The sequence below is a fragment of the Gambusia affinis genome, linkage group LG08 (assembly GCF_019740435.1).
Source record: "Gambusia affinis linkage group LG08, SWU_Gaff_1.0, whole genome shotgun sequence".
In the NCBI taxonomy this organism is placed as follows: Eukaryota; Metazoa; Chordata; class Actinopteri; order Cyprinodontiformes; family Poeciliidae; genus Gambusia; species Gambusia affinis.
In genome coordinates this window covers 6791470-6819240 of record NC_057875.1, presented here as the reverse complement: position 1 = coordinate 6819240, position 27771 = coordinate 6791470, and the positions used below count along the sequence as shown (strand labels likewise).

The 27771-nt window shown below is 37.6% G+C and overlaps 3 protein-coding genes across 4 annotated transcripts; 1 reads left to right on the top strand and 2 right to left on the bottom strand.

The window, feature by feature from the left end:
• Window positions 1-259: 259 nt before the first annotated feature.
• On the bottom strand, window positions 260-1828 carry fancf (FA complementation group F). The gene is made up of 2 exons (XM_044124438.1): window positions 1746-1828; window positions 260-1501 (listed from the first exon to the last, which is right to left on the bottom strand). Exon 2 carries the CDS (start codon window positions 1475-1477, stop codon window positions 410-412), a length of 1068 nt encoding a protein of 355 aa, XP_043980373.1. The 5' UTR covers window positions 1478-1501; window positions 1746-1828; the 3' UTR covers window positions 260-409.
• A 629-nt stretch (window positions 1829-2457) lies between these two features.
• On the top strand, window positions 2458-22844 carry LOC122835562 (growth arrest-specific protein 2). The gene is made up of 8 exons (XM_044124721.1): window positions 2458-2600; window positions 6619-6780; window positions 9323-9356; window positions 14505-14683; window positions 15717-15780; window positions 15878-16100; window positions 16176-16283; window positions 21387-22844. Exons 2-8 carry the CDS (start codon window positions 6636-6638, stop codon window positions 21594-21596), a joined length of 963 nt encoding a protein of 320 aa, XP_043980656.1. The 5' UTR covers window positions 2458-2600; window positions 6619-6635; the 3' UTR covers window positions 21597-22844.
• LOC122835393 (small VCP interacting protein) lies at window positions 22838-26770 on the bottom strand. 2 transcript variants are annotated; one of them, XM_044124450.1, is made up of 5 exons: window positions 26240-26761; window positions 25984-26034; window positions 24804-24850; window positions 24287-24400; window positions 24003-24023 (listed from the first exon to the last, which is right to left on the bottom strand). In XM_044124450.1, the coding sequence occupies exons 1-4, from the start codon at window positions 26300-26302 to the stop codon at window positions 24319-24321; spliced, it is 243 nt and encodes an 80-aa protein (XP_043980385.1). In that variant the 5' UTR covers window positions 26303-26761; the 3' UTR covers window positions 24003-24023; window positions 24287-24318. The 2 variants fall into 2 exon arrangements, with proteins under 2 accessions (XP_043980382.1, XP_043980385.1); XM_044124447.1 differs by lacking the exon at window positions 24804-24850 and having other exon boundaries at window positions 22838-24023; window positions 26240-26770.
• Between the last annotated feature and the right edge of the window lie 1001 nt (window positions 26771-27771).

Genomic DNA, 27771 nt, shown 5'->3' with positions numbered 1-27771 from the left:
TTCTGTTTGAAAGCAATATTTTTTTTTTGTTTCATATTTTAAATGTTTTGGCACGGTTAGAACGAGTCCTCACCATGCAAAAGTTAGTTCTGATATTATACCTGATGATACAAAACATAACAATACACATAAATACATAACCTGAAAAATGTTTTTATTGCCTTATTGTTCAATTCCACTTCATAAAAAACGTTCTTGAACAATGCTCAACAATAGCAAACACCAGTATAATAAATATAAATAACTATAAAAGCAGTACTAAACAGATGATCAAATATCTTTTTATTTGTCTTATTTTTTGGAAAGCAGTACAGTTTATTTTATTTAGTATTTACAGACATCACGCAGACAGATTACCATGTAAACTTGGTGATATCTTCTAGTTCTAAAGAAACCAGAGGTCTGAGTGTCACTTTCTCAATGCCAACAGAATGTCCCCCCACACACTCAGACCTCTGACATCAAAGTCTCCATCAGCAATCCTCTGTGCATTTAGTTCATCCTCTATTTCCGTCCTCAGAGAGGGACAGGCTTCAAACAGGGTCAAATAATGCTCTGTCATTTTCTGGAAAGACACCGCAGAGTTTGTAGCAGCGTGAACCCATTCGCCTTCGGTTACCCTATACTCCATCTCCGAGGCCCATTTCTTCAGCAACTTGCAGAACGCATCTCTAAATTTCTGGTGTCTTTCTGCCAAGTCTGCAAGAACCTTGGAAGGCAGCGCAGTGCACATGTGCTGCAGCATGCCGCTCCGACTCTGCAGCCAGTCCAGCAGAAAATCCTGAGAGGCGGTTTGTGCAGCTGAGTCTGTTGTCAGCAGAGCTGCAGCGATGACTGGACACAAATGCTCCACTGCAACCTCAAATTCCTGAAGGACAGGGCTCAGAAAGTCCTCCGCCAGGTGGGGATCGCTGCTCTGGCTCAGCACGGACCCCAACCTTTCCATCAGCATCTCTCCCTGAACCTCAGCATCAGCACCAACAGAGCACCAACAGTGCTGCGTCCCCAGGAGGGGACGCAGCACTGTACAGGCAGATTTACACTGAATGATCTGGTTACATAGACCTCTGACGTCTTCATAGTCGCTGCTTGTACAATCACCGGAGGCCTTGGTTTCAAAGAGCATCTTCATGATGGAGATCGGCAATGCAGAGTTGTTCAACAGGCAGAGAAGCAGCAGGTCCTGGCAGCGTCCCAGATCCAAAAACGACACTGCGTTGTATTCAGGAAGAGCTTCCTTCAAACTGTGATTGGTGAGCTGCAGCTGCTTCTCCAGGACTCCTCTGATGACGGGGTTACCGTGGAACCTGTTGTAAATATGCTCACAGTACCTGGCCCAGTGAAAAGCCCTGGTCACGGTCTGCTCATCCCACTCATTCACCACGCCGCTGTGGGCAGCCACTGCCAGCAGCTGCACGGTACAGCTCACGTTTTTCAGCACAGCCTCCATGTGGCGCTGTCCGCATTCACAGCCCATCCAGTGGGCTCCCGGTGTTTGGCACTGATAGGGACAAAACACGACTTACATATTGAACCCTAAGAGCCCCTTAACTCCCAAACAGTCTCGTCTCAGTTCAAGAAGTTAGTAAGCTAGCTAAAAGTTCCCCAGAAACAGCATTAGAAACTGCTTTTCGCGAGAACAAAAATAAACCATGTTTTAAGTCAAGCTGCTCTAACTGCTAAAGCCCTACTATAAAAAAAAGAATAAGACAATAAACAAGATTGTTTTACTGTTATGAACTTACTCGTCTTTACTTTCCAATACCCGGGTCTTCCGTTTGTGTATGTGTCGCCTTTACTTGTGCGCATGCGTGCTGGACTCCTAACTTTTAGCCCTTCAAAATAAAAGACACTCGTGCTCGACAAAATAAGATTCGTATCAGGAGTGATAGTGCAGTCTTTGAACTCATAATCAGACTCATCATCAAAATAATAATAATAATAATAATAATAATAATAATAATAATAATAATAATAATAATAATAATAATAATAATAAAGAAGTGAAGGAAAAAAGACTCTTTTCTCTGTCTTTCTTTCCTTCTTCCTTAGTTTCTTTCTTCCTGTCTTTTCTTCTTCTTTCTATCTTTCTTGTCTTGTAAATTTAAGCACATACCATCCATCCAATAATAATAATAATAATAATAATAATAATAATAATAATAATAATAATAATAATAATAATAATAATAATAATAATAATAATAATAATAATAATAATAATAATAATAATAATAATCTGAAACTATTCACACATGAGAACAAAGAGATCTTTCATGTTGATTCCAGTCCGTTTCGACCCAGATTAATCAGACATTACTTTAGTATTACTCTTTAGCATGAAGGCAACAGGAGGAGGGAGGCTCGACCAGCTGGATTAAACTTCCCTCCCATCATCATCATCAGTAGCAGCAGGAGCAGCAGCAGCAACAAGAGCAGCGTGCTGTGAGTATTTGTGTTTGTCTGTCAGATCTCCGTGCAGTGCGCTGCGAGGCAGACCTCCCTGCTTCACATTGCGTCAGTGTTTTGGAGAGTAACCTGTCCGTCTGAGAAGCATGAAAACTGGGATTCAGCAGCTCACAGGACGAGTGAGCTGAAGGGTGAGCCTATTCAAGTCTCATGTCAGAGCGATTCTTCTTTTGAATTTGTTTTTAATTATTACCAAACTTGTTGTGAACTATAAAAAAAAAAAATTCTAGCCAAAATCAGGATGCAGTTAAGTATTTCCTGAAGAGAAGATTTCTTTTATTTGGCTTCATTTATCCGATGCAATGAGAGGCATCTTGAATTTCTCAGATAATAACATTTTGTTCATTCAGCGGGAGCCTTTTAATTAAAACGTTCTGCTGAATTTCAGACATAAGTCATTAGGCGTTCACTCTTGATCTTATTTCCAGACTGGCAAACTGACTCTTGTGGCTCTTTTTATTTGTGACGGTTGTAAAGACGGAGACAACTTAAAAAAAATAGTTATTGCAATTGAATCTTTAAAATAATTTTCGGAGAGTGCCAAGAGACCAGAAGCAACATCAAAGTTTTCACTTGCAATGGAACATATGGTGGCATTTTTAATGCATTTTGCTTATTGGATGATTTAATTATAGAGCTATAATGGAGAATAAACTGATTAACGAGGTTGGAAAAGCTAATTAGCAGCAAAGTTGTTCAATCTGCAAGAAATCATTGCATCTTAACAAAGAACTCTGTATAAAATAAATAGGAACCCTGTTTATCTTGTGCATGTTCATATAATTCACTGTTTTGTTAATATTTTATGCATAAGAGTTTGTCACTGCAATGAGTTGCTGCAACAGCTGCTATAATCTGGTTTGTGCAAGCAAAGCTTATCTCCCATGGAAACTTTGCAGATTCCCCTAGTTTAGTTGAGTGATTCCACCTCTGGATAAGTTGGCTGTTGTAGAGGATGAAGAAGTGGAGGCCAGTGTGCGCTAAGAGCACAGAGACACTTTTGTGTTTTGTAATTGATGCAATACGCAGTAAGGATTCCTATCCATATGCCTTTCCTGGAGCAATCTGCAACAATTGTGACGCTTTTGAATGGCTTTGCGGAACTCCAGAGATTCTTCCAGAATGATAAAATGTATCTGTTCATTTAAATATCTTCTGAAATGCGAAATACAAAATTGACCTGAATTTTGCAAATTCAGCAGATGAAACATGTCTTATAGGAGAGTGGTGTTTTTTGGGTCGGAGGTCAAACAAGTCAACTAACAGTGTGGTGAGAGGCAGGAAGTATGTCTAACAGTTTTACATTGAGAATCATGTGTTCTCATATTCTGGTCATAAATATCACAGTACTTTACAAAACATGGAGTAAACATGGAGTCTTTGCTCTAAAAATTACACTTTTTTATTCTGCCTTTACAGTGAAATTTTTATACTTCAACCACAAACTTCAATGCACTTTATCTGGGTTTTACATGAGTGACCAACCCAAAGTAGGTATTAAAGGACTAATGTTCCAGAGAGATAAACTCCTCCATGTTCGTATTGATTGTTGCAATAGTATCTTCGCGGGTCTGCCTAAAATGTCAATCAGAGCTGCTGCTGATCCAGAATGCTGCTGCTCACATGTAGAAGCAGCTTTCAGCTTCTATGCACCTTAAATTTGGCACAAATGTCCAGAAAACTGGAGAACAGCTGAAACACTGACTTCTTCTTTAGAAAGCCCACTTGTTTAGAGTTGCCTTTGATTATTTGTAGCTAGATCATTGATCAATATATTTGATGTGTTTGCTTAATGATTTTGATTATGTTATTTGAGAAAATGTAATGTTTTTAAATGGTGACTGTATGATGTTTTAAGGATGTAAAGCATTTGGAACTGCCTTGTTGCTGAAATGTGTTGTACAAATAAACCTGATTTGACTTGACACCGAAAAGCGTAACTGTCAAGTGGAGGGAAAATGATGCATGGTTACCAAAATCTTTTACAAATGAAAACTTGAAAAAGGTTTGTTATACCACATTATAGAACAAACAGCATCAAGGTGAGTGAGGATTGGTGCAGACAGATCAGGAATGATCTGTGGAGAACTTTCAAGCAGGGATTGATGCATCCAGAGACTTACAATAACATAGAGAAGCATTAAGTCCATCATTTGAAAATCAAAAATGTTTTCCACATCCTACCAAGAAATGGCCGTCCGCTTAACTGATTGCAAGGAGAGTATTAATTATGAGCGTCATTTTCTCACCAGAGATCTCCAGCTCAGGCAAGAAAATTTGTTGACAGGGCAACTATTGGCTGTACACCTCACAAAATCTATTTGTTATCAAAAGGTTTTTCCTTTAGAAATCCAGAGTTTCCTACATGTCTTCTGGATGATACATGCTTTTGCCTGCTTTCGAAGCCCAATGTTGTTTTGGAAACACTATCTGCACAGTGAGACATGATGGTGGCAGCATCATGCTGTGAAGAGTCTTTTTATAGACAAGAACAGGGAATCATCAGAGGCAGCAAAACTGGGACGAAGGTTTGGTTTCCAGCTGGACGCTGACTCTAAACACAAAGTTGGAGTTAAAGTGACCAAAGAAAAGTCTTATGATCAATTCACAATTCTTCATAAACATCTAAGAAAAGTTTTTTAGCATGAATACTTCTCATGCTAGAACATTATAGTGAAAAATGTGGCTAAAACAATGCATATTTACATGCAGCACCCATGCAGGAACCTGCATGAAGTTGCTCTGGTGATTTTGCTGCTTCAGCCGTCCACGCATCTCACATGGGAATGTTGCACCTGCGTATAAGTGCTGAGCTCCAGCGTTCGGTTTGTGTACGCTGCTAGAATCTGGCATCCTTGTTGAGATGAGATGACCTTGCTCAGACTCCAAGGTTTTTGAGGTCTGTTTTTGTCACAGCAGTGTGATTTTGCTGCTGCGCGCTGACAAGGAACCTTGAAATGTTTCACAGCTTTTTGTCGTGTCTCTCTCTCTCTCTTTCTGTGTCTTTCCAGTGAGCAGGAATCTCTGCCATCCTGAACAGTTTGTTTATGGCATTTATGTTTCCTTGCACGTAAGACATGTTTTTTTGTAATTTGCATTACACGCTTCTGCTTTTTGCGTGCCATGCAGTCATGTGAGATATTCCAGTGTGGATGGAAACCTTTGAAATTCACCCGCTTGTTTTCATGATAAAAATAAAGCCTTTCTTCCAGCTCCCTTTAACTGAATCAGCAGAGTAAGAAAAACAAAATGACAGCTGAAAACCTTGCGGTGCAGGTATTAATAGAGTGCGAGGTTGTCTCCTGTCTGTCTGCATCACAATGTTGTTCAGTTTACTTCAGAGAGACAATCACAGCCTGAACTTTGTGATTTCTTCCTCTGGTTACATCTGGGGGCTATTTGCTTTCTTAAAGGAGACAGCTGACAGAAAACGGAATGATTTTCCCGCAATAGCTCACACAGTGAACTGGGTACTACAAACAGATGTGAGAAATGTCTTGTTTATCAATGACATCACCGTTAAATGGAATGAAGTCCTTTTTTAAATATCAGCTTTATTACTGATGTCAAAAGTTATTGATCCATGCAAACTCTGCTGAGGCGTTGACTATTGGATTGAGACAGACGGTGTAATAGACTCCATTACTGGTGGCAGGGAATACTCAAAGAGCTCTTTGTTTAATAAAACTGCTATTGTATTCTATGAAAGTGTCCGTTGTCCGATGAAGGAGGGAGGAGGAATGTTGCTGTCTAATGCATTCAGGTCAGTGTAATCCATACTGGGATTCAACCTTGAGGATAAAAGCAATAGAAGTGAAGTATACATTTACAAACTGTTCAGTCACTATAAGACTAGGAATGCTTAGGCTGTGATTGTTGCAGTTTTCTATTCTTTTGGATTACACTACTGCAATAGATGATGTATTCATGGTATGTTGCACACCTTACCAGAGATTCCCATAAGTCTAGATGATGCTGTGCAGATTCAGTAAAAATCACAAACAAGTTTAATAAGCCAAATTAGAACTTAAATTTCATTAAACTAACACTTCAAAATAATATCTCCTACAGATGTTTTTGGTTCAGTTTTTACTTATTGTCTTGATGTAACTTTTGATTTAATCATCTTTGCACCTCACTGTGCTCCAGGCCATCAGCAGGCGACCATGTGCAGCTCGGTGAGCCCAAAGCAGCTCTGCGGTCCAGGGCTGACAGACATGCAGCAGTACCACCAGTGGCTCTCCAGTCGACATGAAGCCAGCCTGCTGCCCATGAAGGAAGACCTTGCCCTGTGGCTCAGCAACATTCTTGGTAAAACTTTATTACTACTCATATTAGTCTAGAATAGACTGGTGAAAATCCTATCTGTATATGTAAAGCCATAGCTTCATTTGGAGACTCATTTAGCATCAAGGTGATGTGGATCCAGTCAAATTACTATTTAAATAATGTTTGCATATTGTCACACTTTAACATTTTGCATAATTATGAGTTTATTTGGACATAAACCTTTATTCTCTCTCCACATATTTTGCTAGTTCATTTGAAACACTGGCCTCTGAATGCAACCGTGCTGTAAAAAAAAAAAAATTCTGCAAGGCTCCTTGTCTTGTCTTTAAGATAATTTAAGTGGTAATGCTGATGTAAACACTTCTGCAGGTAGCTGGAATCAATCTAATTCTCATTACAAACCCATTTTCAAGTCAACAAACTCTGACCCTGAGTCGGTGTTCGAAACATTACCTTAGAAGAATAATGGACATCATTAGCTTTTCTTAAATAATGCAGAGCCACTGGTAAAGAATAAGCAGTATGGAGGTTTTTTGTGCTGCTGTTTAGTTTTTAATCACTGCAATTAGAAGTGAATACATCCAGCTCCCCAATCTAAACTGAATGAGATTAAATTAGGGAGCATAATCCAGTGCAGTTTTGTATTTTATGTCTCTATGAGTTTTAGAGACATTAAAATTATAGTTTAGTTAGCTTTTTGGCTTTGTTTACTTCATATGTGTATACCTCCAGTTTATAACACTTAAAAGTACTTTACAAAACCAGCAGGTCTAATGCTGATTTTCCAAAAATTATGAGTTTTGGTTACAAATCCAACGTATCTTAAATCACGTCTGGTTTTTACTGAATCCAATCCACTGCGAAGATCTTACAAAAACCGAGGGAAAAAAAAGCTGTGGTGTATGTATAGTTTTCTAACTGAACTGTAAATTTTATGTTTGTGAATAGAATTCAAATGAATGTAGGTCTGTGATTCATTGTATTCTGTTTTTATTTATATTTTTATTTATTTCAGCTTTATTGGAATTGGGTTGTAAAAATGTCTCAACTTCACTTCAAATCAGCAGCTTTTCGGCTGAAACTTGGACACTACTGGGTGGACATTTATAACTAAAAACACATCAGAAATCTCAGCCCTAAAGAAGTCATGTGCTTAAAAGTTGAATACATGCCAGGAAACCAAGAAACTGATGTCTATCAATCAATTCTGATTTTAAAAGAGGCGTCAAATATCCAGCCAGGGTTGTAACAGGTTCTTAATCGAGACTAGAGAATATGGGATTGAGTTGTAACTTATTGAGGGATGTTTAAATGAATATTAGTGGAGATGCATGTAAATATTTTAGCCTGTGTTTATCATCAGATATGACAAACTTAGACAATTTATTGTAAAGTAGTTTGGTATTTAATCATCTCATTCTGTGAAAAGAACAGTTTAAATGCATCATTAAAATCTTCTACATTAATATGACATTTGTTCCCATAATGAGTGGAAATAAACATCTAACAGGATCCGTAGATAATATTCAGAGATACTGAAGCAATGTTTGTCTACGTGTAGCTATGTTTAATAACTGGGTGTTTCTCCAGGGGACGTCCTCTGAAGTTATTTCTTACTTTTTCTGCAAGCAGGATGAGTTCCTGTAACAGACTCCAGTTTATGGGAATCTATGTAGGAATAATCTTTCTTGTTATCTCTGGCTGTCTGTTTGCTCTAGAACCAGCTGAACCAGAGACCTGGAGGTGGCAAACCCAACAGACATCTTGGTTTTTACAGCAAATGTGCTTTCGCAGAATGTATTGAGCTACTTTAAAAAAAAAAATTGTTTGCAGTTTCAGGTTGAGAGAGTTTTGGACAAACCTAAGGGATTATTTATTTACTTGAGTTGAAATATTTGTCTCAAGGCTCTGTGGCTGTATGTGTTGCTCACACAGTAAGGGGTTGAGGGTCAAGCATAAGACAGCAACTTGCAGAAAATTTCTCAAGATTTCAATAGATCTTTTTTTTTTTTTTTTTTTGGGCTCAGCTGCAACATTTGGAACTCATTAAACATGGGACCCCAAACCCCTCCTTTTATAAGAAACAGAAATGGGATTAAAAAAGAAATCTCTCCAGTTTCTTTCCACAGACAAATCCCCCACCCCCTGCCACTACCTCCTATTTCCCGATGACCTAACCGCAAAAGTATGGTCCTCTGGAAGTCAGTCAAGTGGACGCCACATGTTGATCACCAATATGTATGTGCAACTCTGCAGCATAATAAGGCTTTATTTTGGGTAAACGGAGTCTTCCTCTGTGCCATTGGACTACCAGGAAATCCCCCAAATTCTTCCTAATCTATATTTTACACTCTGGCCTCCTGAGAGGTTTTACAAACCCAGCAGGAACAGCAAGGCTTGATCATTAAAGCAGTTCTGGAGAATTGAAAGCATTACATCAGGCTTAGGAATGAACAGGAGATTGAATTTTATTTCTTTTACTCACGAATATTTTAAATGAGCACACTTTTGATGGATTTATGGCGTTGGACTGTCTGCCTGTCTTTATGTGTCCCCTGCTCAGGTCTGGAAATCACCGCTGAGAGCTTCATGGATCAGTTAGATGTTCACTGATTAGGTCACTTCGGTCTTGAGTCTTTTAGCAGCTCTTCTAAAACCGTTTATTAATATTTTGTAAGGGTTATGCTGCTGCAGTTAGTTCTCAAAGGTCACTTTCTGCTATTTGAAAAACAACTAAATTCATTACAGGCAGCATCTCTGAACTCTTACTTTGACAGTAAAACTGAAATAAGTATCACAGGACATTAAGACTGAAAATCTTCAGACAATCAAAGACTAACGTCTCCTGCAGATCTGTTCTTTAGTTTTTCACAGTCAGTCCCGTTGCAACCACAAGTATGTGCTTTATTGTAATTTTATTGTAACTACCACAAATTAGAGCATAAATGTGAAATGGAATGAAAATGATCACTTTTTTAAACTTTTTTCTTTCTTTTTACAAATAAATGTTTTAGAAGTGTGCCATACATATGTAATCTGTAGCCCCTAAAATTTTTTACGCAACCAATTGCCTTCTAAATTTTCTCAATTACAAAAATATTCACTTGAGTTAAAGTTTACATCTTAAAATAAGCCTTTTTTCTCTCTCTTTTCATCAACGATAACATATTTGCACTTTGGGGCAGCTTTAACCTGTTTTTAAAAGTGCTATTTAAATAAATTTGACATTCACTTTGACACTGAGGGACGCTGCAGAGAAACACAGCTCAGGTAGAAGAAATTGACGACCAGGTAGCGATCAGACATTTACAAAACAAATCTAGCCATTTTGGAAGAAACAAACTGGCAACGTCATGCTGTGGGGATGCATTCCTAGGTCATGGGTTCAAACACAAACAAGGAAACAACAACAACATACAGTCAGATGTGTAAGGGAATTATTTAGATCAATGTAGAGTGTTGGAATGGTCCTGTCAAAGCCCAGACCGTTTAGATTCTGTGGCAAGACTTAGAAACACATATACTTTCTGCCGAACTGAGCTTGAGCTATTTTGCAAAGACAAATGAGCAGAAATCTCAGTTTTTTAGCTTTAGAAAGCTAGTAGATACCTACCCCTAAATACTCAAAGCTGTAATATGTAGCAAAAGCTGGCTTGACTGAATACAAATGGCCTTTCTTTCAGGCTTATGAAAAAAAACAAGACGAAAATCATATGTCCAAATTAGGCACTATTTTGTGTTGATCTGTTGCACAAGATCCTAATTAAATACATTCAGATTTATGATTGTATGACAGTAAAATGTAAAAAAAAAAAAAATAAGTTCAAGAACGGAAAAAGGTTTGCTAGGTGCTGTAATTCAGTGAGCTCAACATGACCGATGAATACAAACTTTGCCAAGAGCTCCACAATTTAAAAAAATATACAGAAAGTAACGGTGGGGGATGGGATTTTTCTGTCTCCAATAGGGTGAAATGAAGGGAAAAAAAATAAGCAGTAGGGGCTTGTTAACTAGCGGGGCCCCACAGACCCTGGGAGAATTGAAAGAACTGCGCTGAACGTTCTTTGAGCCTTCAGTGAGGGTTTCATGAACCTTGGAAGTAGATATCTGTAAATTAGCCCAACTATTTTCTGCTTATGTCAATGTCATCAGAGTAATTTCAGTTTCTCTTATGACAGAATATGTTTTCATGAAGTAAATGAATGTTTTTTTGTTTTGTTTTTTTACTAAAAAATACGAAAAATACAGATATAAAATCCTGATTTTAATATAATTACAATGGCTTTACTTAATTCTATCAGCTCAGAGGGAAATGAAGGCAAAGGATCTTTTGTGGCTTCTTGTGTGAGGGTTGTTGATGTTTGCACTGGGGCATTGCTGCTCTGATGACGAAGGGTCTCCTGATCTGAGTGTGAGCGCAGCAGCAGCAGCACAGATGTGAGGAAATACTTGAGGTCAATGATCGTGGGACAGCAGAGACGCTACTGAACATAAAGGAGCACATTGATTGTTGAGAGCAAAAGAAAAACAGCAGAGCTGTCTCAAGTTTTCACATCGTTTGCGATGAACATATGTTGCTCTTTATCCACAATTAAAAGATACGTCAGCGTAAATGTCAGACTCTAACAACAGAACAGCCTGCTTTCCACATTTCTTGCTCCATAAAGTTTTGTTTAATCCCACTTGAAGCTTTCCAAGTCACCTAAAGAGCTGCAGTTTTTACCCTGAGGTGTGTAGAAGTGAACTCCAGTAGAAGTCAAGTCTTATCAGCTCATGTGACTGAGCAGCAGGAACAAATAAATTAGATATTGTAGATACAAAAAAAAGATTTCTTACTCTTCGTGCTAAATTCCATTTCAAAAACAAAATACAGACATTATAGATTAGGGATATGTGTGATTGAAAGCACGATGCAACATTCAGCTTTGAAAACTTTGTGAAATCTGCAGACTCCATGAAGTTTGAGGCTTCACTTTTGAGATAGTTCAGAAAAAGGCCAATGAAGACTGGTTTAACTCTGTAATACTAAACAGCTGGTAAGGCCTCTGACTGCTAATTTGCTTAATTGCCAACAGATTAGTAACATCATGAGCCAAAAAAATAAACAACACAAAGTGGTTGATGCTTCTACAAATGGAAAAATGAGGCCAGAACATTTAAGCAGCTCAGTATTTAGCTTTCTTGCCTGCGCGTTCCTAAATAAAAGCTAAACGCAGCAGCATCATCCCAGTTAAGCTGATTCAAGCTCACAAAACTGAATTCATTCAAACTTAAAGTCCACTAAAGGTTTGAGACTACATTCAAACTCAAAATGTGAACCGGTTTGCCTGGACTTTTATTTTTGTACGGTTTTGGTTTTTGATATTTTGTTAAGTAAATAGTTTAACTTTAAAACCAACAAGTTCCTCTCTGCACTTGGTTCTTGCTCTACTGCAACATTAGTTGAAGTCCTCCAAACATATCTTGTCCCTGTGGCCAAACAGCTCAATCTTTTTTTCATCTGTTCATAAAACTTTCCTCTAAAACAAAGTTGGCTTATTCATCTTGGCAGACTTATTTTCTGTCAGTATTGAGGTCGTTGGTTTTGCAGCAGTACTTTTTTTTGGTTAGCACTCTCTCATTGTTTGCAAGAGTAAAACTTGTCTCAGTTTGGTCAATTTGAAGATGTTTTACATTTTCTACGAAGCTTGCAACCTGAATTATTCCTGAACATCACAGAATGTATAGCAGATGGGTGAAACGTGGACTCGGTTGAGTGTTGCATCAGGACAATGAACCCAAATGTAAATCAAAACTGCTGTTTGAATGGAACAACCCTGGGAAAAAAAAGCTTTAGCTTTAGAGAATGTGGACTTTGTTTGAAAATGTTGTCAGGAACCTAATCAGTTTGCATGAACTTGTGGCCTGTAGATGGCCACAAATTATGTGGTGAGAACTTTTTAAAAATATCAGTAAACATGCTTGCTTTTATTTGAGTCTGCTTGTAATGACTCTTAACTTGCTTTTATTTAATTTTTTTACTGGATTCATTAATTGTTGGGATGCCTCATTAAAAACTTAAAATAATATTCTTCTTACCAGAACTGTACATCCCTGTAGTTTTGAAACATGACGCTGGTGGTAAAATAGACCTGTTGGTCCATTATCACTGATCCACTTATTATTGTGTTAGAGAGAACATAAAATGTGCTGAACATAGACTTTAAATTTGTTAAATCTGTTATAGAAAACACTATATTTGGTAAATGGGAAACACATTTTGAAGATAATATGCATATATTGGAGCATGTATCCATTTGGGGAAGAAAGCCACACAGACCTCAAGGTGAGAAAACTTCAGATAGTTCTGCAAATGTTTTGATTAGGCCGCGTTTCAATCACTCAGTAACTGGCCACTGCATGTTGAACAGACAGATAAGATATATAATAACACAAGTATGAGTCAACATATGCACCAAAAGTGAACAGAAAATTTGCCTTAAACCTCCCGTGCTCTATTCAAGTATGCTTTTATTCTTTATGTTCCCATTTGTTCAGAAATAATGTTTTCATGAAGCTCTTTACCTTATGTGCAATCAAACAGACAAAGGTGCCAATAATAACATAACAAGCCACAGCAGAAATACATTTCATTTTGATTGGCATATTAAATGCCATTGGCAAGCGTTTTTTCCACAGCTATGTTCAGTAATAGAGGAACATAAATGAGTGAAGAAAAGAGAGCCTGGAATGAAATGAAAAATACCCACAAAAGCTTCCATATTTCCTGCATGAGCTCACTGCACCTTTCTCAAAGCGCAGACTCACATATCCTTCATAAAACCGCAGCAAGGCGCATAAATCTCTGTGAACGGACCGCGTGGGGGCTGAAACCCATAAGTATGTCATTTGATCCTAAATCACGGAGGGTCTGGTAAAGTAGCTCCAGTTTTCGGAGCCTTCATCTCCCATATTGATCCGTAAAGAAAAGACTCTCAGATACCAGGATGAAACCAGAGCGGATGAAGTAGACATTCCTGTCTACTTCATCTCAATCAAAACACTGGACTGGGCCACACGTGGGAAAATACACCTCAATCGCTTTTTGGGCCTCAATCAACTACAAATAGATCAGTGAAAATAATATTTAAATGGAATATCTTGGACCTTTGGGTTTGCAGTGAGACGGTCCTGGGCTCAGGTCCCAGTCTGGGGTCTGTCTGCATGAAGTTTACATACCTCCCTCTGCATGTGGCTCTTGTCCCAATCATGTTTTTTACTTCACTCATTCTACTGAGATGAGAGGGGATGATAAAGTCTTTAAAAATTGATTTGGTTCACTGCGATCTGAATTTTTGATCTGAACATTTTGAATTCTGGTTTACATGTTTCATAGGCCAATGGTGTATCTCCATTTTTAAGGAAATCAGCTAGTCATTTGGTCATTCAAAGAGGCTTTACGGTTTTACAAATTATTGACGACACAAAGATAGAAATTTGGTTTTAACTACCTATATGGCCATTTTCATACAATGACTCATACAATGACTCTACTTTTGAGATAGTAGGAATGTCAAGGGTGTGCAACTTTTTATTACACTTTGAAAGCATTTCCATAAAATCAACAGAATATACAAGGAATATGATGGGGAAGGATGGCTAAAAAAATAACAATAAGACAAAAAATTCTGGCCACTCGATATCATAGAAAGTGCAAGAAAATTAATCTTATCTTAAATCATTTGGAGAATTACTATTTAAATTCTTTATCTGCGTGTTGTCTCTTCTTTGTGCTTTCAGAAGAAAATCCCTAATCGGAGGATACCATGCCGACAGAGCGCTCCCTCCGGTTCTTTCTTTGCTCGGGACAACACAGCCAACTTCCTGGCCTGGTGCCGTGAGGTCGGAGTGGGTGAAACATGTCTCTTTGAGTCTGAGGACTTAGGTGAGTTGAACTGGGTTTTTCCCATTCGTATCAGACCGCCACCAAATCCGAATGTAGGACAATCTGGCTGCGCTAAGAAAGAACCTGACTCTGGCACTGCCAGGATACCGGACTCAGGTTTCTGGCTCCTTTCAGAGCATTAATTGTGCAGGTACAATAGTGAGCAGAATGGACTGTTTATCTCTGAGGTTCACAATCCTCACTTCCACTATGGAGGGAGTAACTCTGCAAGACAAGAAGAATATCTGAATTAAAATACAGAAATTTAACAAAAGGACATAAGTGTGTGAGTAAGCGAAAAACTAGGCCAACACCGTCTGAGTTTTTCTCCCACTAAAAATATTTTTCTCTTCATTGTCTCAAGCCTTTTTCCCTTGCATGTTATTTTACTCCAAATAAATGTCCTCAAGATAAGGTGCAGAATGTTACAGGGTCATTTACCACATTTTTTTCCATTTTGATCCTGAAGTTTATCATTGTCAAGTATGCAGATAATTTAATTTCTAGAGGTCGGGCAGCATACCGAGTAAGAGGTCAACACTGAATTACAATCCCCTTCTAGCCTTGCAGACATGCAACTGTGATTAAAATCTGTGGAAATATTTCCAGAAACAGTAGCTGATGGATTTCTTTCTCTTTCTGTCCTTCTTTCTTTGGATAAACTTATGAGTTCAACAGTAGAGGTGTCGACACCCAGGTTTGCTCTCATACAGTGGATCTCTTTTCTGCATCGCATGGTTGGATGTGTGACATCTATCGTGTCTTTTTGTCTGCACACTTCCTGCTTGGTTTGCCATTGGTGGAGGTTAAAGCGAACATCTCAAACTTCGGCAGATTCACTCACTGTCATGTAATTTGTAGGGAAGAGAATGAAGGAATTGAGTGACTTTTGAATGCATGGAGTTCATCAGCTTGTTTTTATGTGTTGTTCACCATCACCAAGCCACTCATCTTCACTCATTGCCTTGTTTTTTTGATGCATTATTGTATCTCATTATAAAACTGACTGCTAAGCTTTAGTCTCTTCCTGTAGTTCTGCATAAGCAGCCGCGAGAGGTGTGCCTCTGTCTACTAGAGTTGGGTCGGATAGCATCACGGTTTGTTCCAGTTTTGCTATGTTTTCATTTTTTGTTGTTTTTAGGCCCTTGATATGATTCATCTGATTGTTTTGTTGTTGTTTTTTTTCATATTTAGCTACAATGTGGAGCCTCCAGGCCTTATAAAACTGGAGAAAGAGATTGAACAAGAAGAAAGGGCACCTCTACCTCCCCCATCTCCCATATCCCCGGCTCCGCCTGTCCCCTCATCCCCTTCTTCATCCCCCTCCCCGTCTTCTTCACCGACACCAACTTCAACTCCAACTACGACCAAAGTCACTTCGTCCAAGAAGAGCGCAGGCAAGCTCCTGGATGATGCTGTAAGTCACACACGGGTCACCTTTGCATTTCAGATCAGATCAGAAAAATGTGCAAAAGTGTTTTATGTGTTGCAGGTGAGACATATCGCTAACGAGCCACCTTGCAGGTGTGCAAATAAGTTCTGTGTGGAAAGACATTCGCAGGGTCGATACCGTGTTGGAGAGAAGATGCTCTTTATACGGGTAAGTTTAGCAAATGCCTCAATAAAACAAATCGAGTTTAAATGTCACCAGTGTACAAAATAATATTCCATATATCAGGGATTTTTGAATCCAGGCCTCCAGGACCAGGGTCCTGTAACTTCAACACCTGAATCAAATAACAAGGTCATCAGCAGGACTCTGCACAGTGAGGAGGTAATTCAGCCATTTGATTTAGGTGTGTTGGAACCTGGGACACATCTAAAAGTTGCAGAAAATCAGCCGTCGAGGCCTGGATTTGAAGACATTTGCCATAAACATTACACTGTAAGCTGTAAAATTTCAGAAACTTAATATTTATTATAATTGTGTATTTTTCGTCTTTTTCTTTTGATTACTCGCTTAACAAAATTGATAATGGATCTTCTATTTCCATAAACAGCTCCAGTGTTTATTTTTCACTGGACCTTATTGTCATCCAGCTGAAGATTAATATATTTGCACTTTAATATATCCAAATACACGAAGCTCATTTTATTGTATTTGTTTAATTTGAACATGACAGAAGTATAAAATCACACACATGAACAAGGAATGCAAAAGACACACTTTTGTACAAAAATGTCATATATTTGGAGTTAGTCATCCAAATACTAACTCCAAGACTCTGCAGTCACCATGAGTGCCAGCTTGTGCTATAAATTTGGAAAATATTTTGAAGTTTTGATTTTGAAAAACAAATGGTCCCCATTCGAATCAGATAAAATGAAAAACATTTTCTGTTTGATATTTACATATGATGTTTGTCACAAACCTCTTGTCCAAAAGCCAAAACACAACATCAGTGTTTCTACCTCTTACTAAAGCAGAGGTTACTCAACATAGTACCTCTGTGGCTTTGCAAGCCTGTGCTGCAGCTAAATGGTATTTTTTTAAAGCATACTTTGGGTTTAGGACAAGATTTTGTTTGGGTGTCGATAGCTTGTAGTTTCTACCAGTGTTGAATAACAGCAGGCCAGTGCATGTCATCTTCTCTGTTTTCCCTTGAACAGCACAAAGCTGGGCAAAGTTTTCGACAGTATTTGTCTGATTTACTGGGGAAGGTGATGCAGCACTGTGATAACAGCTAAAAATATGTTTCCGATTGCCTGACTAGAAAAAAGAAACACACATCTGGTATTTCAGATGGTTGGAAGTCGGACAGAGTTGTTCCAACTGGTTAACAAAAACAAACCCATAAAAACTGGTGAATTAAGCTTAGAAGCAAAGAAATCAAATATTTAAATTAACCTCTATTATACTCAGAAAGTACAACAGAACAGATGCAACATTAGGAATCTAAAATAAAGGAGAAATTATTTACTTGGCATTACATTTGCAAGTTATGTGCCTATGACGTAGATAATAATGCAGTTTACATGTTTTTTTCTCAACTCACTCCAATCAAGTTGAAACTTATCTGCCACAGAATAAATATCTTCTGCCTTTCACTGGAGAAACAGAATATTTCAGTCCTGTCGGCCTGATAAATTGCTCCTCCCTGGTGTAATACCAGCTCAGCAGCATTTCTGAATGTACTGCCCAAAAGTGGTCCTCTAATGTGCTCCAGGTGGTTGTGCTTATTACAACAGCACAATGATTTCACATGTAGTGCAGCCTGAGGCCTGACCATCAGGTGCGTCCAACAGTGATTTCTGGCTTGCCTCTTTAGATTTCGGGATTTTCCTGAAGTTCCAAAATCTTTTCTCAATATCGTGAGCTGAAAATGCCTTTGATTAGTTTATATATACATATGTATATATATATATATATATATATATGTACGGTGTGTGTGTTACAAATGGTTCAAACATCAGCAAACTCTTTTTTTCTGGATAAAAATCCTCCTTTTTGTTTGAGCCAACCATCGTTCTGAGCTCTTAATCAGAGATAATGCCACACTCCTGCTGTGTGGAAAAATAAACATCCACCTATAACCACATATTCTAATTGCCAGGCTGTTACTTTAATCGTTAAAAACCAAAAAACTTCTTTTTGATCTGAGGAACACAATTAGCTGTGAGCACAGTAAATGTTTCTCAGCTGTCCATGAGCAGAGGGATGCCTGGTATTTGAGGAGGATAAATTGAGGCTAACCGATCTGAGAACGAGAATCTGTCCTCCTGGGATTCTGGTTACTTGGCAACCCACATCCAGGATTCACACATCCCACTAAGTGATTCATGCCAGTGGTATGTTTGAGATCTGCAGGCGTGCAAACGAGAGTTTACTCTTGGATGTCCTCTGCTGCCGGCCCAATAAACTGCAGCACAATTCAAATCTAAATATGCCACCCAATCATCTCTCATTTTCTGCAAGGTTTTGGTGAAATAATCTGCAGTTAGGACAATCGGAGCGTAACTGCTAAGATCAAAGAATTCCTGCCACAATAACATGGTGTGAATGTAAATCATTAATGCCTCTAAACCCATTGGTTTAGTCGCCAATGTGTTGCTAAGCAACCAAGGACAAATAACAAGAGGCGAAAAGTGTTGGTACAGATCAATCTGGTACCCAGAATACACTCTCCAAAGTCAGATGTACTTTTTATCTCTACGACTGGCAGCATAAATGAGCTGAAAAGGCTTGAAATTATCTGTTTTTCCAAACAAAATCCCGAACAATAACTAGAGATCTCGTAACAGAGAGAACAGGCATTTTTATAATGCCAAGTAAAACAAGCATTAAACGACTGTCGCTCTGTCTCTCAGCCAGCTCTCTTTATGGTGATAATGCTTTAATTAACATTCCTCACATGGTCTCCCTGCTAGCAGCTGCTACAGTAAGACCAGTCAGTGTCTGTAAGCAGCTGAGGTATGGCAAGCTGTTTGTGTAAATATTCCATCCTTGATTGCAGCCATCATTTGTGGCCATCAACTGCAAAAAAAAATATTTTCACAAGTAATTTTTTATGCCAACTTAGAGTCAGTTTTGTCCACCTGAGTAAAGTTGGCATCCGATCGCCTTCAAATTAAGTGAATCCGATGTTAAGCATTTGTGCATCAAATTTGTTTTGCAACAAATGACCTCTGTGTAAATAAGCAAATATTTCCATAGATCATCAAAGGTCAAAATCAAATGAATTGTGGTGTCAATCAGCTGTGCTACGTTTGTGCAGCAAAATGGTTTGCTTGTGCCACTATCATTTTAAAGATATTAATAAATGTTTCCAGAGGTCATCAAAGGTCAACGAACCAGTCCACATTTACAAAATCAAATGAAATTTTTGCCAGTCAACTGTGTTATGTTTGTGCTGGTTTGTGTAGCAAAAATTTTCGTTTGTGCCGTCATAATTTTTAAGACTTTAAAACACCAAAATCAAACAAAATTGGTATAAATGAATCGTACTGTTTGTGCTGGTTTGTGTGGCTAAAACCTGTTCGACACCAATTTAGTTTAATTTGAAGAAGGTTTTGTGGGAGGTCACTTCACTCCGGTTTTTTGTCCATCTAGTAGAATCAGAGGTCCTAAGAAAAATGCATATTAGTCAACTACTGGCAGTCAACATGTTCACGAGATGACTGACTTTCCCCACTGTAGGAATAAATGAGCTGCTTGTTGTTTCAGCGTGAGACGGTGAAGAAACCTCAGAGTGTTTCTGGATGGTACCGTCCCCGCTCGGCCCCCAGGCCTCCGCTGTCCTCTGGGTTCCTGATCAAGGTCTCGTCTCAGGCAGGAGTCATGTCCCAGAGCAGCATGATTGAAACCTCGTTGCCTCACACAGATCCATTAAGTGCACTGTAACAAAGCCCCGGGCCCAGTGCAGATGATTGGAAGTGCTGCCCCTCTGCTGCCCCCTAGATTGATTCTTGTAAGAGGCTTATAAATGTTGTATGTTACACTGCTGGAGGGCAAGAAGCCTCATATCTGACCACACTGAAGTGACAAGGTCCTAGGTAGTTTATCCTTTTCATCAAACTGTATATTTTAGTCAGTGTTAGAATCTCTAAAGACTAATAAGGCATTATGATTTTTTTTTATGTACCCTCCTACAGTAAACAAGCTTGTTTCTGCTGAGGTGTAATGAAGTGGTAATGAGGAAAAGTGGCAGTAAGCCTTCGCTCTGTAGTCGACGTGTTTTATGAGCATAGCCTCTTGGGAATGCGAGCGTTTGATCATCCAATACAGCAGCGTATTTTATTTCTTCCTTTTACTATAATGGGTGATGTTGCCATGGTAGCGGACCTCAGGAATGTGCCCTGATGTGACAGGAATCATCATGCTAAAGAAAAATTGCTGCAAAAAAATAAAAGAAATCACTTTATAGAATTGTGAGGCAAACATAGCACAGGTTTAGACAGTCTGAGTGGAGAAAGCGGCTGGATATTTTACAGCAGTACTGACTGTGTCGATAGCTGCCGTTTCACTAATGAAACAGGCTGTTTAACATCCTAAAAGTTAGATCCCTCTAGATCAAAGTGATCTTTAATCATCACAAAATGATCAAAAGTTGGGATAGTGCATTAAGAACCATATTTGATCTTGTGCTTTGAGAAAATGGCCACATGAAGCATCGGCTAACAGTATTTATACAGATATCAATTTAGATAAATTGGGACATATTAAAATAAATTAGATATATTGGTTTGTTATATTATCTTTATTAAATTATATCAATTTAGGGATATAATTTGATGCCAATAAAGAGACTATTTCAGATGACCGTTTTAAGTCTGTACTCTTTATATCACATTTTGTCACATTACAGGGAGACCAATACAATTTTTTTGATTTTACTACTATATTGACTTGTTAATGTTGTCCTGGATTTTATTTAGGCGAGCCAGGATAAATTGGATGGAAGGATTTATGCTTTTCTTTATTTTTGTCAAGAATTTTGGAAACAATTTATTTCTTTTTAGCCCAACTTTATATTGGTCAATCAAATGAAATCCCAATAAAATACCTTCAAATCTGTGGCTGTAATGTGACAAAATGTAAAAGTTCTGTGGCTATCAATTAATTTCCTGGTTACTGTAAACTTTCTCCTACAAAGCCTTTAGCATTCTTCAAGAAGTTTATTACAGAAATTTTCATCAAGATTGCAAGTAAACCCGCTACATATATGTACATTTCTGAATGATTTGGTTCAATTTCCTGTTGCAGATGCTGCACAACAAGCATGTGATGGTGCGGGTCGGCGGAGGCTGGGAGACGTTCGAGAGCTACCTGCTGAAACACGACCCCTGCCGCATGCTGCAGATTTCCAGAGTGGAGGGAAAGATATCCCCCATCAGCACCAAGTCCCCCAATATCAAAGACCTCGCCCCAGACAGCTACCTGGTGGTGGCGGCCCACTACCGCAGCAAGAAGTGAAGCCCCACAGCAGAGTGGTTCTGGTCACAAAGGGACATGGTGTATGTGTGACCTTTTTATGTCCACGCAAATAACGGGGCTTTGTTATGCAAAGACGTGGAGGAAACACAGAGAGAACCGACTTGTAAAATAATGATTTGTTATTTGGGGGGCAAAAAAAAAATAGAAATCATAGGTCGTATAGTTTTCAATTTAATTTTGTGCTTTATCTCATTTTCTTTAGCTTAGGAAAACCTCATACTTTATTTTGTTCACAATTACAGTGTAGTGGCTCAAACAGGAGTTTAGCAGGGAAGTTGTAGAAGTTTGTGACATTTTGTTGAAATCGTTAGTTATACTTGAAGCAAGAGTAGGTTCTTTTCAGTGAGTATTCAGAGGCATCCTATGTAAATCTGATAGTCTACATGCAGAAGTACATCCTTTTAATGTAAACTAGAAATGGATTCATCAGCACCTTTGTGAAACTAACATTTTGTCATGTAATGCCGTTTTAACACAGTAGGCAGGAGATATTCCACAAGTATCAATATTTTGATGTTTCAAACTAATTTTAACAAACATATTAGAATAACAAAACTTTGCACTATCCAAAGCTTTAGATTGTGTGTCTTTGCATAATAGAAAAGATTTCTCTAAAATCCAACTCTTAAAAGAGCAAGTATTTCTTTTAATGGATTTCTGATTAGGTTAAATGTAAGCAGTGCTTGCACTACATGCAACATTCCCACTTTAAGTTGATCTAATGTCTAAATTGTGCCATAATCTTTATTTCAACAATATATTCTCTCACAGAACAGAACTAGAGGGTTTTTTGACTCTTGAAGCTACTTATGTTTTTCTTTTTGCGTAGAGTTACTGACCTTTAGAGGTAGAACAGAGATCAACATGAAAACAATCTTTGACTTTGGAGCCTCACAATAACAGACATGATACCTGTATCAAAGCTGAGCTCATTGATATGTGTGACTTTTTATGGAATATTATGTTGGTTTTGTACTAAGAATATTGATTAAAAACCACCAAGTTTCTTAGAAGTGAAAATCCAATTTTTTAAGTAAACTGTAAATAAAGTCTCATTGTTTGTGACAACCTTTTCTTATTTCCAAATATCAAAATCCTTGAATGAGCTTTGTAATTAAAACATCTGTAAATGTTCATCTGAAGCCCTGGAGACACAAAGTCAGAAGTTGTCATTATGTGTTGTGAAGTAAAACCAAAAATCAGCATCTGGAGTCCAAACATACGTAACACAAATGTGCTTTATTAACTGTAGCAATACCATTTGCTATACCTACAAAATGGCAAGAGCACCAGAAGCTTTTGAGGATCAGGCAGCTTTAAGAAAAGATCTCAGTTAAGTTAAGCACTTTGAAGAATATTCACTACATTGTCATCCAGCACCATATGTGAGAGCACAAAGGCAAAGCTGCAGTCTCCAGAAAACCGTGACAGACAGGAGAGAAAATAAATTATTAATGAATTATGAGTTGTGGCATATCCATTCAACAAACAGTAATGCTAGTTTTTAAATCATATTAGTGCTTTATAGTTAAATTCAAATGAAGAAATTCAACCAGTGCAATAGAGCAGGATTATGACTGATTTATAAAGTGCCGTAGGTCACATGCACAAGGTTGATGAGGGCAAGCCTGGTCTGGAAAATATTTCAGCCCGTTTATCATTGATGCATATTATCAGATAGAGGCTGAGAGTATGATCAGCAGAATAACCAAAGTGGCAACTAAATCATGTCATCAGCAGAGCAGAGTTGAAAACATGTTTGTCTCCTACCACCTTAAACAATCCAGTACAACATTTTTTTAAAGTCCATCACATTGTTAATTGTGTTCCTTAAAAGAAAGGTGATGTTTGTCAGTGGCGACTGTGGAGGTCATCAACATGCCTAAGTCACCAAGCACACATAGTTCAGCTTTTAAACTGTCATATTTGCATAAGTTACTATGTTACAAAGAAGCTCTGACCTAAACCTGCTTCAGTACTGAGGGGAAAAGAACATATTAATTACAGAAGAAAATTACAAAAAATAAACGACAACGATCTCTAAAACTGATAACTCATTTTCTTTAAAAGACATTTTTCGAATAACGAGCCCCGTTTAATCGCATATATTGTTATATTGCTAATATAGTCATGTTTAATCAGAAGTTTGAACAGTAATGTGTCATCCTCAACCTGTTCAAATGTCCTAACCTGTCCTTTATAACTTGGCAAATATGGTTTCGTTTTCTGCCTGATGTGATGACAGTCAAATGTTTGTAACATAAAATCAAACAAAAAAAAAAAAAAAAAAAGGTTCAACTGGGCAGCAGTTCCAACTTTTTCCAAGTGATCCAGCAGACAGACTTCATGTGGATTTAGACATTTTTAAGTCCAACTTCTCCATCGGGAACTTCATCCAACCTGCCACTGAAAACCAAAAGGAAGATCAAACCACAGAGCTGGTTACACATCTAACATGAAACCTCTGCATATGTAATACTGCTGTAAATGTTATCAAGATCAAAGGTCATTTAGAAATATATGTCAGAGATAACAATAATTATAGTCCTTTTTATGGCAAGGATTATTGTATTGTAATCTGTAAGCATCCTGAAGCTTTACCAAAAGATACAATTGATGTTTAAAATTAAAATGTACAGAAAGAAGCATGAAGCCAAAGCTAAACGTACCTTCAGTCCACCGCCACCAGACACAGACGGGGTCATCGCCTGCTTCTCAGTTTCTTCCTGTTTCTTTCTTTTCCTTTCAACTGCTTCTGGATTTTTGACACCCCTGTACGCCGTCTGGAAGTCAGAAAGGAAGTGGAGAAGAAAAATGAAAACCCAGCAGGAAACGGCAATGCTCATTTTTGATTTGATTGAATGTTAGAAATACTGTGTTAACAGGCATGCATCTGTGTTTTTAACAAGATATTCCATTTCAGCTGCAACCTTTCAGAATAAAAGGCATGATCTAGTGTGCACGCATTCAACAGCCAAATAAGGCATCACAGTAAAAAGACACAGCAGCTTCTTTCACTCTTGGTGTGCTGCTTACTCTATTGGTGGGTTAGAGCTTTGTGCTTTTGCTTGCAGCAGCCTGAACTGTAAATGTTAACACAACAGTGACTGAGAGCAGATAAATGTGGCAGTAAAAATATTTGCCAACTTCAGATGTTGGCTTTCGTTTCGATCTGAATTGACTTACCTTGATTTAACTTTAGCATGGCTCTTACTGGTTTGCAAGTGTCTTTTCTGCACAATAGAAAAATGCTCACCACACTGCGCAGCAGTTCTTAAATACAAGTTACCAAATGTTCAGATGTTTATAATCAAGAAATGGCTTTTTGAGTACATGAATAGCATGGATGAAAACTGATATACAGAGGAGGCATTTCCTTTATGACACACGGGTGGGACTGTTTTTATACTGTGACCCTTTTTTATGAAGGTGAATGTGTTCATCATCATATTTAGGTAAAGATACTTTTGGAAACTGTGTACTTATGTCTGTGACCACAGGCTTGTTTTATGTGATCGGTCAACACAATATATATTTGAAGCAAAATGAAAAGGAAGATGTAATCAAGATTTTTGTCTTACAAATAAAAATCTGAAAAGTATGATGTACTGATTATTCAACCTTCCTTAACCCAATGATCATAAATAAAATCCCTCAAAAGTCACTTTTTAAACAGAGTGCATCTTTGTGTAGTTTAATCTTAGTATTGTTCAACTGTCATGTGCAGGCCAACACAGAAACATCCAGAGGAAGAAACACCACTGACTGCAAGTTTATAGGTCGAGTTGGTTATGAAAAAAATATATCTACAGTAATCTACTTTTCAATCCATAAACGAAAAACCATTTTAACATAAGTAGAAAATTTACAATTTTGGCCCACAAGCAAAATGTTGCCTGAACATATAATCCCACTGTGAGATGGTGGTGGCAGCATTATGCTGTATGGATGGGAAGGTTTGGATCAACAGGGATGAGACAGTTGGTTAGAGTTGATGGGGCTTTAAAAAAAAAAAGTTGTTTTATGAGATTTATTGAGGTTGGAGTTTACTATTGAGAAAGACAACAAACCTAAATGTGCAGTCAGGGCTGAATGACTAAGAATGACCCAATCAAAACCTACACTTAAATCAAACCCAAAAAGCCTAAAACTACAGGAAAATATTGCTCTATAAACGTTTGAGAACAACAGTTGTTCAAAAAAAGGAAACCAACACGTACCTTACTATGCACCACTTTGTGTTGGTCTGACAAGGCTTGTTGACGGTTAAATGATGGGCGTGACCCTAGCCCGCTAAATTAATAAAACCAGCTTAGCTAAATAGTAAGTGTCTGACTCAAAATCTGCAACAGGAACCACTACTGACCTCTTTTTGTCTCTTCTCAGCGGCTTCAGCCAATTGTTGTCTCCTCGTGTCCTGTTTAAGACAGAAAACTTTATGAAATGACACTCATGTGAAGCCCTGATAATATGTCGCTGTTTACTGTAAACCCGTTAATAAGGACCTTTTCAGCACAAAGAGTAATAAAAATACATTCTTCTTGGCTTTGTTACTCTGTATGTCATTCTGGCTTATCTAGCGACATATCCAACAGGAAATGTAATTAATTACATTCACTTACAGGATCCGGGGTGACAACAACGTCGTCAGCAGCTCCACCAAGGCACGGTAAGCACATTCCCATTCTGGAATAATTTTATTATTCCACGCAGTAAAAGAATGACGTAGAAAATTAGTTATCAGTTTTTGCAATTAGTTAAACCAGGAACCTAATAGGATATTTGGCCAGTCACAACTTGTATGCGTAGTAAATAAGGCGAAAGAAGCGGCAGCTTCTACTCCAGCTGGCAGCCGCTGGGTCAGCGGACATACCGTTTCCGTTAGCTAACAGCGGCTCCTGCTATTAGCCCGGGGTGGACATTAGCATTCTAGCCACCGCCTAGTTTAAGCTACCGCTACAAGCCAAGCTGCTTCTCTGAGTCACATAATAAACTGTTTCCCTCCGCACCTTTTATTAAGTCGGCGCCGCATTTGGAAAATAAATCACCCCACAGTCAGATACCTAGAGTTTAACACGCCTCTATGCCCGTTTGTTTGTGTAGCTTTACTGATGAAGCCAATATGTTACGTCGGTTACGTTCAATAACGGTACGTTAATAAGCGCTGATGACGTCACGTCCATTTAATGTTAACGTGGTCAAAATATGACATACAGAAGAAAGACAAAAGTGGTCTTTTTTTATAGTTGACAAAATCTGAAATAGCATTGTTTTTATTTTATTAATTTTATTTTCTCTCTACTGTATGGAGAGCCATTTCAGCCAAAATTAAATAAATAGTATATAGGTAAAATAAATAAATAAATAAATAAATAAATAAATAAATAAATAAATAAATAAATGAATGAATGAATGAATGAATGAATGAATGAATGAATGAATAAATGAATAAATAAATGAATGAATAAATGAATAAATAAATAAATAAATAAATAAATAAATAAATAAATAAATAAATAAATAAATGAATGAATGAATGAATGAATGAATGAATGAATGAATGAATGAATGAATCCGGTGATGATTTACCTTTGTTGAAAGAAAATAAAAAATAGAAAAAATGTTTCTTGTGCCTAGATTTACTTCTAAATTATGATTTATTATGAAATCTATTTTTTAAAACATGTATTTTTTATTTTAGTTGTTAAAATACCAAAATTTGCACATTACTTTTATTTCTTGGATGGCTTTGTTTAACTTTTACTTATGTAATAATAATATGAAGTAGTGCTGGTCTACTTGAGTGCAATTTTTTGTACTCACAAGAAGACTCAAAATTCTCAAAATTTTGATAAGTAGAAATAAAAAAAATAGAGTTTTAATTTGATAGTAATTAATTTCCTTGAGGAAATTCATTGTAAGTAAAGTTTTATGAATTTTATTGTGTTTATGTATGTCTATAAGAAACCATTCTTCATATTGATGGAGAACGTTCCAGATATATACATTTTTTAAATAAAGTTAGTATATATATTTAATCACTCCTTTGACTAGATCTAATAATTGTTTGAAAATAGCATTAATACCAAACAATTTTTGTCATTGTGAAGCATGACAAAAAGTTATATATTTTTTCAAATTCTTGTTAAAACAT

Coding starts and splice junctions, on each gene's coding strand:
- LOC122835562 (XM_044124721.1), top strand. CDS start 6,636: ATGTGCAGCTCGGTGAGCCCAAAGCAGCTCTGCGGTCCAGGGCTGACA. Junction 9,357..14,504: donor GCTGAGAGCTTCATGGATCA/GTTAGATGTTCA, acceptor TATTTAAATTCT/TTATCTGCGTGTTGTCTCTT. Junction 15,781..15,877: donor TTGGGTCGGATAGCATCACG/GTTTGTTCCAGT, acceptor TTTCATATTTAG/CTACAATGTGGAGCCTCCAG.
- fancf (XM_044124438.1), bottom strand. CDS start 1,477: ATGGGCTGTGAATGCGGACAGCGCCACATGGAGGCTGTGCTGAAAAAC.
- LOC122835393 (XM_044124447.1), bottom strand. CDS start 26,302: ATGGGAATGTGCTTACCGTGCCTTGGTGGAGCTGCTGACGACGTTGTT. Junction 26,035..26,239: donor TTGTTGTCACCCCGGATCCT/GTAAGTGAATGT, acceptor TGTCTTAAACAG/GACACGAGGAGACAACAATT. Junction 24,401..25,983: donor CTGAGAAGAGACAAAAAGAG/GTCAGTAGTGGT, acceptor TCTGACTTCCAG/ACGGCGTACAGGGGTGTCAA.